The following is a 17084-nucleotide window of genomic DNA, read 5'->3' as shown; positions in this document are numbered from 1 at the left end:
GATGTTGGCATGTACACTTGCATAATCAGTATATCTACCGGTTCCGCCTTTAACTTCAGAGCAATAATTCTGTCATTACAAGCAATCTTCTTAACAACACTCCTCACTACACTTTTATGCACCACTATTGCCACACCTCTTTCAGCCCGTTCACCTCCGGAATAATACACTGTATAATCACCACTTCTTATTTCACCTTGTCCTTTCCATCGCACTTCGCTGACACCTAGAACAGACACCTCATTCTTCTGCATTTCCATTTTCAAATTCTCCAATTTGCCTGCTTGATTCAAGGTCCTTACATTCCATGTGCCAATCTTGTAACCATGAGTCTAGTGATAAGTTACCACAATTTCAGATTTTCCTTGGTTCAGTGTTCAAATCCACTGCTTCCCAAAGAAACGTTAATGGAGATTTCATTGTATAGCATCAAGTGATGGGATGACAGCAAATAATAAATGGGAAAATATGTGGAAGGAAGAGGTCATGGCCTAATTTAAGGTACTTTGCCAGCATTTGCCTGGAGGGACAGAGGAAAGTAATGAAATAACCTGAATCAAGATGTTTGGTAACCAGGATTAAATATGAACTGGGCATCTCCTGAATATAAGTCAGATGCACTACCATTTGAGCTAACTTTAAAATGAAAATGTTATGCCTACAGTGTCATAATATTCAAATAAAATCAAGTCACTTCAAATTCTTCAGGTATATTTCCTTTTCGCATCAATATCTGTGCAACAGTTAGTATTTTCTTACCTTCAACGCCATCAAGGAGGCCAGAATTTTTCTTTGGTACTCTGTTGCAATCACTTTAATTTACAGGGAAAAATCTCCATTGTCATCCTCAGAAATGCATGTCTACTTTAAAACATCTATTTTAATGCCTGCTTAAAATGTTTGATGTCCATGATTTTTATTCTCTGTAAAAAGTGTCAGCAGGCCACTGTCACCAACTTACAACTTATGATATTGCTGAGTGTCTATCTGTTCATTTATTCAACCTGTGAAATATAGCAATTTTTTTTTAAACAGTTAACAGATATTTTAAAAAGTTACTGACAGACACACAGAGACAAACTTAGATATTCTAACAAAAGTGCATTCATTCAGGTGCTTTCACTTCCAACAGCTTTCATTCATTCTGTGAAAACTGTGAAATGCAGACACACCATGCACACCTCTCACCACACTCAGACTTCTCAGTGACACTCAGTACTGTGAAGAAACGTAAAAACATAAATAGCCTCATCATTAAATTTCCCTAGAAAAACCAACTTATGAGTAAATTTTGAAACATCTTAACATCTTCTTATGATGACTGAGTAGTGATAGTCAACAGCTGTAATTTTGTCACCGCATTAGCTACATCAGTCACTGTCCAAAATTAGACTTCATTTTTGGAAAATTTCACTAATCTACTCAACATAAAGGCCAAATACTTTGGAAACGAGAATTTTTCACAATATGTTCTCCTCATTTACTTGTGTTAATGAACTGCAACCCATTAATGTTCATACCTAACAATAAACTTGTAAATTTGTTTCCTGGAGCATGTAGTGAAGTTGTGCAGAACAAATGGGATTGGCTGCTCACAGCTTACCAACAGATTCAAGTAGGAATAATTTTACAGTGACTCTTCCCTAAAATCACCTCCACCAATCAGTAGTAGACAGATAATTACAACACAAATTCTACATGACACTACACCGTAAACTTACCAAAAGTGACAATCTACCTTAAAATCTACAAAAGATATTATTTTATTTAACAGATAATTTGTATCAGTACAATGTATTAATGTTCCATTGGTAACTATAAGTGCCTGCACCATGCATTCTTACAACTTTCAAAATCCCTCTTGGATATATTAGAATGTAAAATTAGATAGTGTATGTAAATGCACGTAGTAATTTGTGTGTGTGTGTGTGTGTGTGTGTGTGTGTACGTTTATGTCTGACAGTCCGAGTGAGCAAGCTGGATACATACTTGCTCTGCCCACCATCTGCACAGCACGAACTCCCTTCCGGAATGTAGCCACTGTGTGTTTCAGCCCAAGCGTGCCGGAGAGAGACAAGTATAGTGTTAGTTCAGGGTGTTAGGTGTCACACATATCAGCGGTGGGGTGGGTAGGGCTGGAAGACTACCATTCTTTGGGGCAGTGCTCATGTGCACTAATGGGTTTGCAGAACACTGGGGTCCATTCCTGTTACAGGGTGGAAGTAGGAATATATCGACAGAAGTACTAGGAGACTGTTCATGATGCAAAGAAATTACCTGATGGCTCTGCTTGAAGAAATGGAATTAAAATTTCATTCAACATAATAATAAATCATAGTAAATAAATCCAGTTAAATTATTCACAAGAAATTAATTTCTAATAAAGATGCTAACACAATTTTAAGGGGTGTAAGAAGGTAGAGAAACATATATCTACAGGACAGCTGCAGAGGTAACTAGCTTTGGAATGGGGGATGTTACTTGTAACTTCAAAATAATGCAAGGTGATATGAGGGAGGTTCAGGGGTCATGAACGTATTAGAAGGCCTACCTAATCTCTGCCAGACATAATTTATTTACATAGTACAACATGTCAAAAGCAGTAATTAAATAATAAAATTCCAAAAAATTTGCTACAGGGGGGCACGCGGTAGCACAGTGGTTAAGGCACTATGCTACAAGTCGGAAGGTCATGGGTTCAAATACTGATAGGGTCATTGGATTTTTTCAGTTGACCTAATCCTTTCGGCCGCACTATAGCCTTGGGGTTCACTCAGCCTCTAACAGAAATGAGTACCAGGAATTAAATAAATAATTTTCCTGGGGAGTAAAGCGCGGCCGGAGCATAAGGCTGACAATCTTACCGCCATCTTTGAGCCAACTGTCTAGATAATGTGGGGCCCTCAACGTCTCACAACTCTATGGGCCTTCGTGGCCTATTACAGGGATAGCTTTACTTTACTTTACTTTACTTTATTTTGCTGCAAAGACTCTCATATCTGTCAATACCATGTCAGATATTTACCTTGCATTTTTCACAGGAGAAGTGTTGGTTATGAATAACTTGATGTAATATTCAAATGAATTATTATATACTTTTATACTGAGCATTTATAAACCTATTCTACAGAACTCTTGACATATAAAATCTTGCAATAATTAATTAAAACACCCCTCTTATATGGCACTTCCATAAAAAAATGACATTCCATAATTTTTGTATGTTAAGCTGATTAAAAATAAAATCCTGAAAATGAAGAGGTGAATATGACCTAATATTCTAGAACATCTACTTGTAAAAGTATATTCACTGTGAAATCCTGCAATTAGATGACAGGACACTGAAGGGAGATCACCTACTCAATGAGAAAGACTACACTGTGAGCAAATTATTTTACATGTCCTTCTAACAGCGTCAACATGGCATAGCAGAGAAAGAAAGTAAATTTCATGTTTGAATTGCCATTGTTTAAATTTCCATTCTTATTGATACTAAATTACAATAGGAAAGAAAACAGAGTAATTAGCTGGCCAACGATTTAAACCCACACAAAAAAAGAAAATCACTTCATGATTTCAGTAGAAACTTGTACAATGATCTCTGGTTTCTTACCATAATTTGGAGATGTTCAACTTACCGGTTCTTTCCATTTTGAAAAGTACATCTGAATTTAGCTGTTACAACTTTCACTTCTGAACAAAATTCATAACAAATAACACATGCAGAAGAGGCCAGTTAATTTTATCAGGCATAATTTGGGGTGCCTCTAAATGGGGTGTTGCTAGGTAAGTGGATGGAAGCAGCTCCAGCAGTCTGCTCTTGGGATGGGGAGAGAATTCAGGGGGCTGAACTGTCCCCTGAGCAAACAAAGCATTGCTTTGTTTTGATGCAAAATGACAAAGGAGACCTCAGGCTATGTACTATCAGGAGGCATCTGTTTCCAAAAGCTACCAACTCTGACAACCAAAACTTAGAATCACTTCTTTACTTGAATCACCAATATGTATACTGTCACAGAAGACTGGACACGTGACAATTATTTTAAAAGAGTGCAAATGTATTAGTAATGTCCAATAAACCCAACAATCAAAACTAAGAATCCACAATTATTTGTCACAGAACCCCGAACAGGTGACAATTTAGTATCAGAAGTGGGATTACGGCCTTAAACACAACACAATATATACTTATATCTGGAGATTTATCAAACTAAAACATTGATATTTCTATTAACTAATAGGATCCAAAGTAGTTTATTTATCATAACACATACATCAATTTGTAAATAATTTTAATTATGGCATCTCCCAACACTTTGGGGAAGCCACATATATCTTTGAAAAAATTAACAGTTTTAAATTATATCGGCTATTGGAGATCTAAATTAAAACTATCTATTGAGACACGTGTTCTACCAGGCCAACCATGATATATTCTACTGATGTTTGTCTGAGTATCTACTGCATACAATTCACATATATGTAAAGGAGCAGCACTGTTTTCCAAAATATTTGATTTGCAAATTTTCCTTATCCATATAACAGGCACAAAGGTCTCTTTTGTGACATTCAGTGTTTCAGAATTAGTGCAAATCAATGGTGAATGTTCCACTCTGGCTCGTAGTACACCATGAGACCGCCAAAGCTGAAGTAATGTAAAAAGTTTTAGACATTCAATAGAAGCTGTAATGCTTTTCTGAGAACCAGCTGCATGCATTGTGTAGCTTACAGACTAAAGCATTTCTGAGTTTCACATGTGACAAGTCAAGGAAACTGGTGGTCTACCAAACTAGAGATGTCAAAACTGTGGTTTTGAAAGTGTATTGCCACACTAGAGACAGAAGAGAATATAAGTGATGAAATTTGAAGCCGTTTATTTGTCAGGCTGGAGATGTGGAACATATATAGATAAGATTTATGACAAATTTGTGGCGTTTATTGCAAGATTTCTTTATATGCAGAACATCTGTCAAGTTCTCTCAGCCTGCCCATCTGTCTGTATGCATGAAAAAATCTGAGAACTGCTTGACAGGTGTTCATTAAACTGGATATTTGGGGAATTCTATGAAAAATTAGCAAGGCATTTCAGCTTTTATTTAGATTAAATAATTTTAAAAGGGCAACTTATATGAAGACCAGCATACATTTCTGTGTTTACCTCACTAAATATTTATCAGATAGAAAAAAACTACATATTATAAGTCCAATACAGCTTCTCCTTTAAGTCTTAACAAGTTAATTTAACAAAAGGGATATTATGAATACATTTATGAACTTTGTGTATTTAATAATCAACCTGGCCTCCTGAATACAATTGCAATTAATGAAGGAAGAAAAAGAAAGAAAAAAGAAGAAAAGGCTTAGTGAGTTTAGATTATCCTGAAATCATGTTTTATTCTACTAGTGCAGTGCTCTACTACAATGTGACTCTGAGGCATAAGGTAAATAATTTTAATAATTTAATTTTAATGATGATTATTCACTCAGTATATAGTAGTTTTGACCTCTCACCAATGTGAGTAAGCATTACCTAACAATGAATAGCTGTTTGTGTATTTCATGTTTATTACAAGGATAGATAGTTCATTACAGTCTTAATTCAATATTATATTGCAGCATCCTGTTGCATATTATTTATTATTCAAGTCATTGATACAAATGTCTTACATGCAACACATGTTTCTGAAACTTATTTAAAAGTTTCTTCACACCACTCTATATATTTTGACTGACACTGGTCATCACCAGGCATTTAAAATTGTTAAATTATTTAATTTATAGTACCTGTTGCTGAATGCACCTGTCAAGTGTACCTTATATACTTTTATAATCTTATTTAATTTTATGTAGGTCTTTTGAAAATGTGAAATAAAATAATGTTTAAGTTAAGGGAATCAACTTGATTGTCTGGAGTTGATAGATTTTGAAAACAAACATTCCCAGATATCATTTGTGGTTCCGCTGCCAGCTACAATGCAAAGTAAGTATGAAGGCAAGAGGCTACCAACCTCACCTAAAAAAGAGCAACATTCTATTATACTGTATTACAATATGTAATGGTGTAACAACAACAATAACAACATCAACATCAACATCAATAACATCAACATCAACAATAATGGTAGCAGCATCAGCAGCAGCAACCAGCAGCAACAGCAGCAATAGTGGGCGTCCGACACAAGCAACCTAGTACAAATCAACCTGCTCCATACTGCTCGCTTGCACAAGTGGAGTGGGGGAGAATGTGTTTCCATGTCGGTTTCATTAAACTGGGTAGAAAGGCAGACGAAAGTTAATGGTGGGAGGTCAGCCAGTGGGAAATAACTGTGCAGACCTGTGTCAAGTCATTCTTTTAAGGGACTTTCATATCTAAGTATCCCTATCTCAACAACTGCCAGTACATAGTAAAATATTTATACACCAAAGCTATTTAAGTAAACTGACCAAAATATACTCTCAAAATACAGTAAACAATAGCTTTATGATCTTTACAATTAAGCAAATTATATAATCACAGGATATTAAGCAAAAAATATTCTATAATGTACAATGAAATTTGTAAACAAGTACACAGAGTTTTATGATTCCAAGCATGATCTACTTTTTAAAATGTTACTTAATATCAAAGGAAATGAGGGTGTTTATGTACCATGTAACACTTAAAAATGTGGCAATACTATATTTTTATCATTTCCTTTCCTCTATTCTTCACATTTTGCAGCTCCTTTTATAAATAGACTGTTTTGCTTCTCCAACAATCTTATCAACTTAATTTCAAAATACCAAATTCTGAGAGTCTCAATGAGACTAGTTCCAGTAACCACCATGTAAAACTTTACAAAGACGACCACCATGACATTCAAGTTAGAAGTGATACACTGTCCAAAAGATCTCTGTTACTAATATCTGCTCATATACCCACTATAACTTGAGTAACTGTACCAGAAACTGTTCCTTCATTAGTATAAGTATTTGGAAAATAAAAATGCTATAGATTAAATAAAGCTAATGTTCTGATCAAAAGACTGATAACTTTAATTTGTATCTAACATATTTAAGTCTAGGGTTTATGTACCATCACACAACAAATGACTGAATCAACTAGAATAATCAGTCAATCAGTTTATTACAGCAATCATTCCATATGTTTTGGTCTAACCAACCACCATCAGGCATGTATAAACAAACAATAAATATATCACATTATTGCTGAATAATATGATCAATATGAATACACTTTTTGCTGTCGTTAAGTTAAAAGTTTTCATATTTTGGATGAACGGAGTATAATAAAGGGGTAAAAAATTGTATAAAATTGTAAAACTGTATACATATATATAAAAAGTAAATGTTTACCTAATCCTTCCAGCTGCACTATGGTCCTGGGTTCGACTCAGCCTCTAACAGCAATGAGTACCAGGAATCTTCCTGGGGGTATAGGGCGGCCAGTGCATAAGGTTGACAACCTTACTGCTATCTGTGAGCCAGTTGTCTAGAAAATGTGGGAGCCTAAACATCTCACAACCCTATGGGCCTTCACGGCTTGTTACATAGATAGCTTTGCCTTCTAAAAGGTAAACATAAAAAGTGGCAATTTTGGGGTGGTGGCAGTGTGTTATGGACTGCCTCTGTGGTCTAGTGGTCAGAGTTCCTGGCTACAGATCCAGAGGTCCTGGGTTCGATTCCCGACGCTACCAAATTGTCTGAGAAGTAGTGGATCTGCAATGGGATCCACTCAGCCTCATGAGGGTAACTGAGGAGTTATTTCAAGGAAATAGCTTCTCCAGTCTATAAAACCGAAATTAACGGTCATGGGGATTCGTTGTGCTGACCACGCGACACCCTCTATCTGCTAAAGTGGGCACTAATTTTTTATTTTTTTTTAATGTTAGTGGAGTGGGATCAAGTCTCTTGTACTGCGACCACTTCTGGCCTATTTTATCAGCCCCAGATGATAGGTGAGGGTAATTGTGGAGCAACTGGTGGAATGAAGATTGGCAGGGGAAACCGAAGTACTCAGAGAAAACCTGCCCCAGTGCCACTTTGTCCACCACAAATCCCACTTGACCAGACCCGGAATCGAACCCAGGCTGCTGCGGTGGGAAGCCAGCGACTAACCGCTTGAGCTATGGTGCGGCCCTAAAGTGGGCACTAACTTCGCCAACAAGCGGAGGTCACTCGGTCGGTATAGTTTGCTTGCGGACTCAAGCCACAGAGTTTGTTTGTTTGCTTTTCATAGTGTGTTATGTTGTAACGTAACTAAGTGGTTGTGGATTTTCATCTTTAATTGTATGTTGTTGATAAATTAGTACTAATGTTTGGGTATACTTGCATGACTCTGTATTTTTTTCTGGATGTTCTTCCTCATATTGTATGTATTTTTGCATTGCAGGGGATGTTTGATATGCTGTGTTTGAGTAGTTTCATGGTACTCAGTATATCAAGAATCAATATTGCTTCTGTTGAGGATCAAATTTGGGGATTGAAAATTTAAGTCATTACCTAGGTGCCTGGAGACTTGCGAAAAGTGTTTTGCAGTGAAAGAGCAAAGATGACAACACATGGACACGCAATGAGGTTAAGAATGCGATAATCAGCATTCATGCGTAATACCGTATGCAAGACGCTCCGCTAACTAGGCCACTGGAGATGGTCATATGAGTAAATACACAGCGATAAGACGCAAGAGGTCCACCCCCAGCCACATAGAATACCCAATGAAAGCCTAACTTTAGGAAATTAGAACACAAGGGAGGAGCTATCTACCCCCTTGTCGTCCACGCTGAATCAGCGAATTAAGACTATAAATGAGGGAAAGTCAAGAGACTTGGAATTCTGATTTTAAACAGAATATTCAGTTGTCAGCCGGAGGCGCTGCTCAATATGGGTTTAACAAGCGCCGGAAGGGCCTACAGTCTTCTATGTCAAGTAAGTCTTGTTCACGTATATTAGCCATGCCGAGTGATAATAACGTTGTTCCATAGTATTGGTGATACAGTGTGTTGAGATATTGCATGTGCAATTTCAAGTGTACCCAGTGAGCCCCGAGGGTAGGATGATAGATTAATGTGAAGGCCTAGGACATTAGGCAGGCCAACAGTGATTCAGAATATATATATATATCAAAGTTAGGGTTAGTGGGTTATAGTAAAGATAGTATATGGGAACTTGAGTTACAAACATAACTAAGGGTAGTTTATGTAGACGAGACCGTACGATAGATCGGTAATCATAGATCATGTATAATAAGAAATGTACAGGGAAACTATATATGTTCTCGAGGGGGACTTGCATGTCCTCGTTAGCAAGTCAGAGAGAGAGAGAGAGAGAGAGAGGGTCTCGAAGCCTTCACCCCATGAGGGGGAAGAACTTGAAGAAACAGAATATGTAGTCACGACGGAAGGACCGTCTTTGTAACCTGTAAATAATGTAAATTGTGTATATATATATTAATGTAAATAGACGGCTAGGATAGGATAGGATGTACCGGGAGTGTAATTCATATATATATTCCACCTCCCACACCCGATCCCGAGTAATCCTGACGAGCGAGGGCAGAACTGACACAGGCCGCAGTGGCAGCCGAAGATGAAGATAAGAATAGGCAGGGATAGGCTCCTGCCACACAGGCAGAGTACGGTAGCCTTGATAGTAACGCCCTCCCAAGATCCGAAGATAAAGTGTAATATTAATGGATTACGTGGCTACCTGTAAACCATATGCGGAGTGGTCAAGAAGGAGCTAAGACTATATGTCAGGGAGTAGTACCAACAATTGAAAGAACAGAAAATAGATGGTGGCAGCTTGTATGACAGAAGGAAACTCCGATATAGGAGAATCCTAGCTAAGGGTAAGCTAGGATGGTTGCGTTAACGCCTTACAGCATAACCAGTGGAGGCAAGGAGGGGTACCTGCACACCCCCGACGGCGCGACGTTACCAGGAGTACCAGTTTACGACATAACTAGTGGAGGCGAGGAAGGATACCTCCACGGCCCCTACATGCGGAGTTACAGTGGTGACAGAGGCGGGCTGACTCCACGCCCCCCTGTACCACGGCATTACAGCGGCGGCAGCAGCAGCAGCGGGAGGGATACCTCCATGCCCCCCCCCCTGCGCCGCTAGGGCATTACAGCTTCTGCTGTGGTTTGCAGTGTTGGGTTCAATAAACTTTGTATTTTTGTGGATACATAGTGAAACTGGATCCATCATCACATTGTGGTTGATTTGTTATGCTCAATGGTTTCCATTGGTCAGAGGTAGGGGAACTCATGGGATCTCTGCCTGCAGAGTACAGCAGAAGTCTGGGGAAGAGGATACCAACTGACAATGATGGGTGAGTAACAGCCACTGCCTGTGGAGTGCCTCCATATACTAGGACTTAACTTTGCTGCTTTCACTAACATAGTGTCAGAGCCTTTTCCCAATTTTTAGATATGCATACTATTTCCATGTGATGTCTCATCTGTATTGTCTTCTGTTCTGTTTGTTCAGTTTATAATTTTCCTTATTCTTTTCTCAGCATTCTGTAATCAGTCTCATGGCTGCTGGGTCACATGAATTATTATTATTATTATTATTATTATTGAGCTGCCACACGAATAAATAAGAATTGGGTTNTGTAATTGGCCACTGTGCTGTTAAGTTTGCACATAAATAAACACGAATTGAAATTGAAATTGAAATTATTATTATCATCATCATCATCATCATCATCATCATCATCATCATCATAGTTAAGTCCAGAGCCAAGATAGCGTAGTCGGTATAGTGACTAGCTACTTGCTGGATGACCAAGGGGTCGGAGTTCGAGTCCCAGTAGGGTCAAGAATTTTCCCTTCTCCACTCATCCAGACTAGCTCTGGGGTCCAACCAACCTCCTACCAAATGGGCACTGGGGCTCTTTCCCCATGGGTAAAGTGGCCAGGACGTGAAGCTGACCACTCACCTCCAACTAGTGCCATGGTCAAGAAAATATGGATCTATACATCAACTACCCCATACATCTTCATGGTGTAGTGCTTAATTAGTTAAGCATAGGCGCACCTTTTACCTTTATTAGTAAGTCCACTACTGACCACCAATTTCTTAATATGCTACTTGATACTGAAATGATCTTGCTATTGAAGTTCAGAAATATAATCTACACTCTAGGAAAACATGTTTCATGATTCAATTGTATGTATATGGTGAAACCTGTGAAAATGGCACCCATGTACGTCAACAGCTTGTCATAACTGGCTATGAAACTGGCAAGCAAAATTATATTAATTTACTTATGGTCAACCCTCTTTAATTAGACCCGCTGTCAATCTTGTTATTTTGTGCACATTTTTGCATTTTATGCTACAGTTCTGTACACATTTTAAACATTTCTATGTCAACCACACAGAAAAATAATCTTTTGCACTTTAGGTACCAATGGTAGATACTAATTTGCCCCTTGCATGTACCTGCTTAACACCCTTTCCTCTCATTCTTTGCCACTGATGGTTACAAATTTGCTAAATGGCTGTTTCTTCTTATTCAATTTACCACACTGTTCTTTGTCATTTACTTCAGATCCATTAATTTACATTAAACATGCAGTCTGCCAATTACCCAAAGATCAGAAAAAAATGCTTGAAAGAGCATGACATGGCAGCAGGCAAAAGCAATAAAATGCACTAGTTGAGTAGTCACTATAAATAAAACTGATGAAATTTTAACACCTGCTTAAGATGGCCACATTTGGGTGAAACCAAAGGCTAGCCATAATGAACAGGTTTCACTCTACTTCACTGTGTATATTATATGCAGTGTGGTAGAGAAAACAATTTATCAGAACAGGGCATCACATTAACTTGAAAGTAGGAAACCTTTAGATATTTAAATTTCAACTTTCACTATATGGAATATGGCCTTCTACAAAAGTATCTATAACTTTTCTTCTCTCAGTGTCTCTAAGAGGCTATGTTCTGACAGATGCTTTCCTTTTCACTCATTATTTAAGTTACATTCATTTTCTATTACATATTCTAAAATAAACCTATAGCAATGCAAGTCTCTAGGTCACCTTGACAAAACATGCCATAAATACTAGTGTAAGGCTGAAGTGACAATTCTTCTAAGGACTGGTTTGCGTTGTCACACATTTATAGTTTGTTACTAAATCTTATATTAATTCAACAGATTCATACATATTGTCATGTGTACTAGTGACTAAAGATGGGGTTCAGATTGGTCTTTGGATTTACTGAGCACTTAAAGGTCATAACTACAATTAGTTATATAACACTCTAAAGTAAAAGCTATCCCTGTAACAGGCTGTGAAGGCCCACAGGGTTGTGAGACATCTAGGCTCCCACATTTTCTTTAGACAATCGGTTCATGGATGGCAATAAGGTTGTCAACCTTATGCACCGGCCACCCTTTTGTTACAAGGCTGAATTGACTCCAAGGCCATAGTGCGGCTGGAATGATTAGGTAAATTGAAAAAATCCACTTCATTGGGACTCAGATCCGCAACCTCCCATCTTGTAGCATAGTGCCTCCACTAACTATGCCACCGCGTGCCCCTAACACTCTAAGGATTAACGTAATTATAATATATAAATAACATGTTCAGTATCCATTTCCTGGCGACAGATTTATAACACAGGTACTATAACAGTCTCACTGAATTACACACTGCAAATATTATGCAGAAAGTCTTCTCTTGACAGCTGCACTCTTGCAACTAACTCTTTACTTCACAGCCTCTTGTCGCAAACTGAACTCTCATCTGGACTCTGCGCTACTCCTTTCCATGACTGCTTTGTGTCCTTAATTTACAGCTCCTCAGCTACAACTAGCTACGACTGACTCCTAGCTTATTCTGGAACCTCTTATAATTCCCAGGCATGGACCACATACGAAAATTCTACCATTCTTGTATTAAAATGCAATTGCCTAGCATTGGGTTATAACAATGTATTCCCTATTGTTGTTTGTATTCATTGCTGTGAGAATGTTTATGGGGTCGTTGCCTATCAGTGACATTCCTCTACTGATGTAGAAATGGCCCATGTGTCACAATATCACACATATGCACACGCGCGCACGCACACATACCACATATAACTTCTATAACTGAGATGTTCAGTGGTAATTACAATGGAAGATAGTACTCCATTTTCAAGTACTGAGTTCCTATATTTGTTCTTTACATTTTTATCAATAACATTTTATTTATAACTATAATTACAATACTTTCACCAGATGGTATTTGTGGGCAATATTATATTTATTTAATATGAACATAGGAAAATCACTGAACCTGCATTGAACAGAATTCAAGGTATGAGGTTTAAAAGAACACATGCTGACCATTTGCATGGACCAGTTCATTTGGACAGTTGATAAAATTATTAGCTTGTATTTAACTGAAATATATGGCGCAGAAGTAAAGAGACAATAATACAATAGTGCTTCTTCACTTCTTCTACTACTGACATTCTTTCATTTCATTTTTTTCTCTCTCTGTCATGAACCAATCTTAAATTAATTGCCACTTCTAGCCTAGATTAAAAGTACTTTAAAATTTCTCACATATTATCTACCACCATATTAAATAATTTTAAAACTAGACACTGCAACACTAAAATAAATTCATACAAGTCCTATAAACACATATACTCGTATTTCACTAGAGAGTTAATGAAATACTGCTTAACAGGTAAGTTTATTCTCTTGTTTTTAAAATATATTACTTCCAATTTCGTTTTTATTTTGAGATAGGGTTTTCTTGTAGCACAAAAAGATCAGAGTTTGCAACTGATACCTTGCTTATGACAGTAGTGCCATGATCAGAAACGTACAAAATCTATATGCACATTACCTTCCTGTCCTTGTTGTGTGGCTCTGAGGCACAACAATTATTTTTCTCTCTAAAAGTATGTGGAAGTATTTATGCATATTAAATAAGTAGTTGTTCATTTTTTAAAACCTCTTCAGTACAATACTGATCGTCATTCATCATTTAGTTAGTAGATCAACAATGCTACTTTCTTTGCATATGCAATAAATGCCCTTGCTCTATGTAACAAAAAATTAAGCTAATGTAATGGGACACCACAAATTGTAATGACTAATTCATGCATCTGACTTTGTGGATGGACACATTCTCCCTCACACTACACAAGATTCCTGCAACAAACCGAAGCCAAGCACTCAGCATTCTCCTGCAAGGGGTCAGGATACTAGCAAGACAAGTGGACAGATAAGACAGACAGAAACAAGAGAGGCATAGAGTGAACTGAGAAAACATGGAACTTGTGGAAAAATACTTCTGTAAAGCTCTACAGAAATGAAAGTAGTTTAAGTATCAAAAGACAGGGACATCTTATAGTTTCCAATTGTAATACTTGTTTGTTACATTTATTGTGATAACAATTTGACTGTAAAATTTTAAAATTTTCCATGATTGATTTTTTAAGCATGAAATTCATCTAAATAATACTTAAAAATTCAGTTCCTACATTTTTCTCCTAATATATATAATGTCTGACACAGTGTCAAATGCTGCTACATGGATGCAATATTTAAATGCTCAAGTAATGGCCTGTTACTCATTTTGTTAACAGATTAAAAGGTCTGGCAATGTAAGGCAGGTTTCTCCAAAACCCTGGTTATCATGTACATTGTGATGCTTCCCCAAAGACAGAAGTCTTAACATTAACCACTACAATGACCTCAAATCTTAAAAACATAACTGAGAAGGATAAATTTCAGTTTTTTTAAATTTCTGACTATGAGGTCAATATAATTTCACAGTTTCCATGTTATCTGCAAACACATTCAAAGAGATTCCAGTCCCAGTTTGGAGTCTCTAACATGAGTAGGAGCCTTCGGAAATGTAAGGCTAGCTATCATGCTAGAATGCCTCTATCACTGGAAGATAAGCTCAGAATGTGACTAGTTCAAGGAGAGATAAGACACAGAGAGAAAGATTTCAGGCAAAGGGAAATGGAAACAGAAGAGACAGAGAAATAATGTGAGTGACTGAGTGAGAGAGTGAGTGAGAGCGAGCTCAAACTGTCAACCAATTGTTGGACGGACAGAAGGAGATTCGAGCAACCCTAACTGTAACATAATGTAACGGGGGCATGGCCTACCCTCCAGATAGCTCTGGTAGGAGGTTGCAGTAGTATTATTGAAGCCACCCTTCATCATGCCTGACTGCATCATCATCATCCCCACATCTGTAACAGCAAGGACAACAACGAAAACAACAAACAGAAACAACACAAAACAAAAGTTTAACATGTCCATGTACCACATTCTACCTGGATAGGATGGGGGATGCATTCACAATCAGTTCCAACTTGCACCTCCATCTATTTTATATTCTGTAGGATACACAGCCTTACAATAAGTGTCCCCCCCCCCCCCCAAGAATATTTTGCTTTTCCTCCCTCTCCTTTCATATGCATCATGGTGCCCACCTGAGCCAATGATTCACTGTTCATTAGTGAAGCATGAGGAAATCATAATGATGGGTGTTCGGAACAGATTAGCCGTCAGCTCCTCCTTATGTGTTGTTTCTCAATGATCACAGTTCACTAGGAAACTATCCACTTTAAACAATTCATAACCTGTGCATTTTCTGTTAGACATCTACAGCAGATGCACAATTTCAACAGTCTGAAGTGGAGATTCGGAATCAAAGAGATCTGTAGCTTTCTTCCAGTTATCAAGATGGTAATAATCTGCATTCTGTAACCCATCTCAGACAACCTGAGATATTATCAGACATTTAAGACTAAAGATTTATGAAGATCTGATGTTTCAAATATTAAGAAAATTTTCCACCTGGCCAAATGTTCTAAAAACTTTCCTGAAATGAAATTCATTGGGTGGTGCTATTTTAGAACAAGTAACGATACATGTGTTATAAACATGATGCAGGTATCTGAAAGAAATAAAGTCTACTGTTAAGTGAAGGAAATCTAATATTTCCCTTTCAGATTCAATCTTCATCTGCTTTAAACTTTTGTTCATCCAGCATGTGGTAAGTACAGACTCTTGTTTCTTTTTTCTGTATGTACATTTGTGCCCAATATTGTCACAATTTCCAGTGCATTGTCAAGGTAATCAACATATCTTCATGTTTTCAGTAACAGAATTTCAATCTCATTTCAAAACAATACATACAAGAAAGGCACAATATTTATTTACTGGGAAAGTGTTTTCAGATGTATTTTACTGTCAGCTGAAAATATACCACAATGAAGTAGGAATATACTGACTTAAAAATATATGCTAAAATTATAGAAGTTCATGGAGGTAGGCCTAGGCCTAGGCCCACTGGGGCTGTAGTGCCAAGGAAAAAAAAAAATATAGAAAAGAAAAAAGAAAACTCTGTGGTTTTAGTTCGCAAGTGAACTATACTGACCAACTGAGCAACCACTGCTTGTCAGCGAATTTAGTGACAACTTTAGAGGATAGAGAGTGTCACATGGTCAGCGCAACAAATCCCCACAGTCGTTAATTTCTGTTTTCTTGAAACAGCTCCTCAATTATCCTCACAAGGCTGAGTAGACCCCAACCTCTGGATCTGTAGCCAGGAACTCTGACCACTAGACCACAGAGGCATTCTATGCTAAATTATATACTATTTAAAGATTGCCATTAAGGACCAATACCTACATAAAATGAAGAGCATATGTTTTTCTTGCATTGATTCTTGTAAAAAAAAACAATTCTAAAAACTACACTCAAGATGGAAAGAGAAAGAAATATGGCAGCACTTCAATTGTTCACTGTTTTTTATACATATTCCACCATACTCTGTGTCTATATGTTACCAGATTCAGATTAATATTTTTTAAATATTAAATTTATAGCATGGTACCAACAAATTTTTGTGGCACTATGTAACAAACAAATCTCATAGGCAGATCTATACAGTAATATATTGTGACATGTTGCGCCAAGCCAAGCCCCCCCACACACCAGCAGTGACGCGGCGGGTGAGTCAGCGCTCCCCTCCCCCTCCTCCGCACGGTAACGAAGCCCGCCCCGCCACTCCCCTCCGCCGTGACATCACGCGGTGACGTCACGCGG

The 17084-nt window shown here is 37.6% G+C and overlaps 1 protein-coding gene across 19 annotated transcripts in view; it reads right to left on the bottom strand.

The window, feature by feature from the left end:
* LOC111870292 (calcium-activated potassium channel slowpoke) overlaps nt 1-17084 on the bottom strand; it is a 201517-nt gene that overhangs the window by 74591 nt on the left and 109842 nt on the right. For 6 of the 19 annotated variants that reach the window (XM_033753770.1, XM_033753754.1, XM_033753757.1 and 3 more), the window contains 2 exons: nt 15134-15220; nt 1990-2040 (listed from right to left, as the gene is read on the bottom strand). The exons of 4 other annotated variants lie outside the window; for them this stretch is intronic. In XM_033753770.1, coding sequence (XP_033609661.1) covers nt 1990-2040; nt 15134-15220 — 138 coding nt within the window. The remainder of the gene's footprint in view (nt 1-1989; nt 2041-15133; nt 15221-17084) is intronic. 9 more of the 19 variants (XM_033753771.1, XM_033753772.1, XM_033753760.1 and 6 more) reach the window with 2 other exon arrangements.

The sequence above is a fragment of the Cryptotermes secundus genome, unplaced genomic scaffold (genome assembly GCF_002891405.2).
Source record: "Cryptotermes secundus unplaced genomic scaffold, Csec_1.0 scaffold354, whole genome shotgun sequence".
Lineage (NCBI taxonomy): Eukaryota > Metazoa > Arthropoda > Insecta > Blattodea > Kalotermitidae > Cryptotermes > Cryptotermes secundus.
The sequence above is the reverse complement of the archived record's forward strand: the minus strand, read 5'-3'. Positions and strand labels throughout refer to the sequence as shown.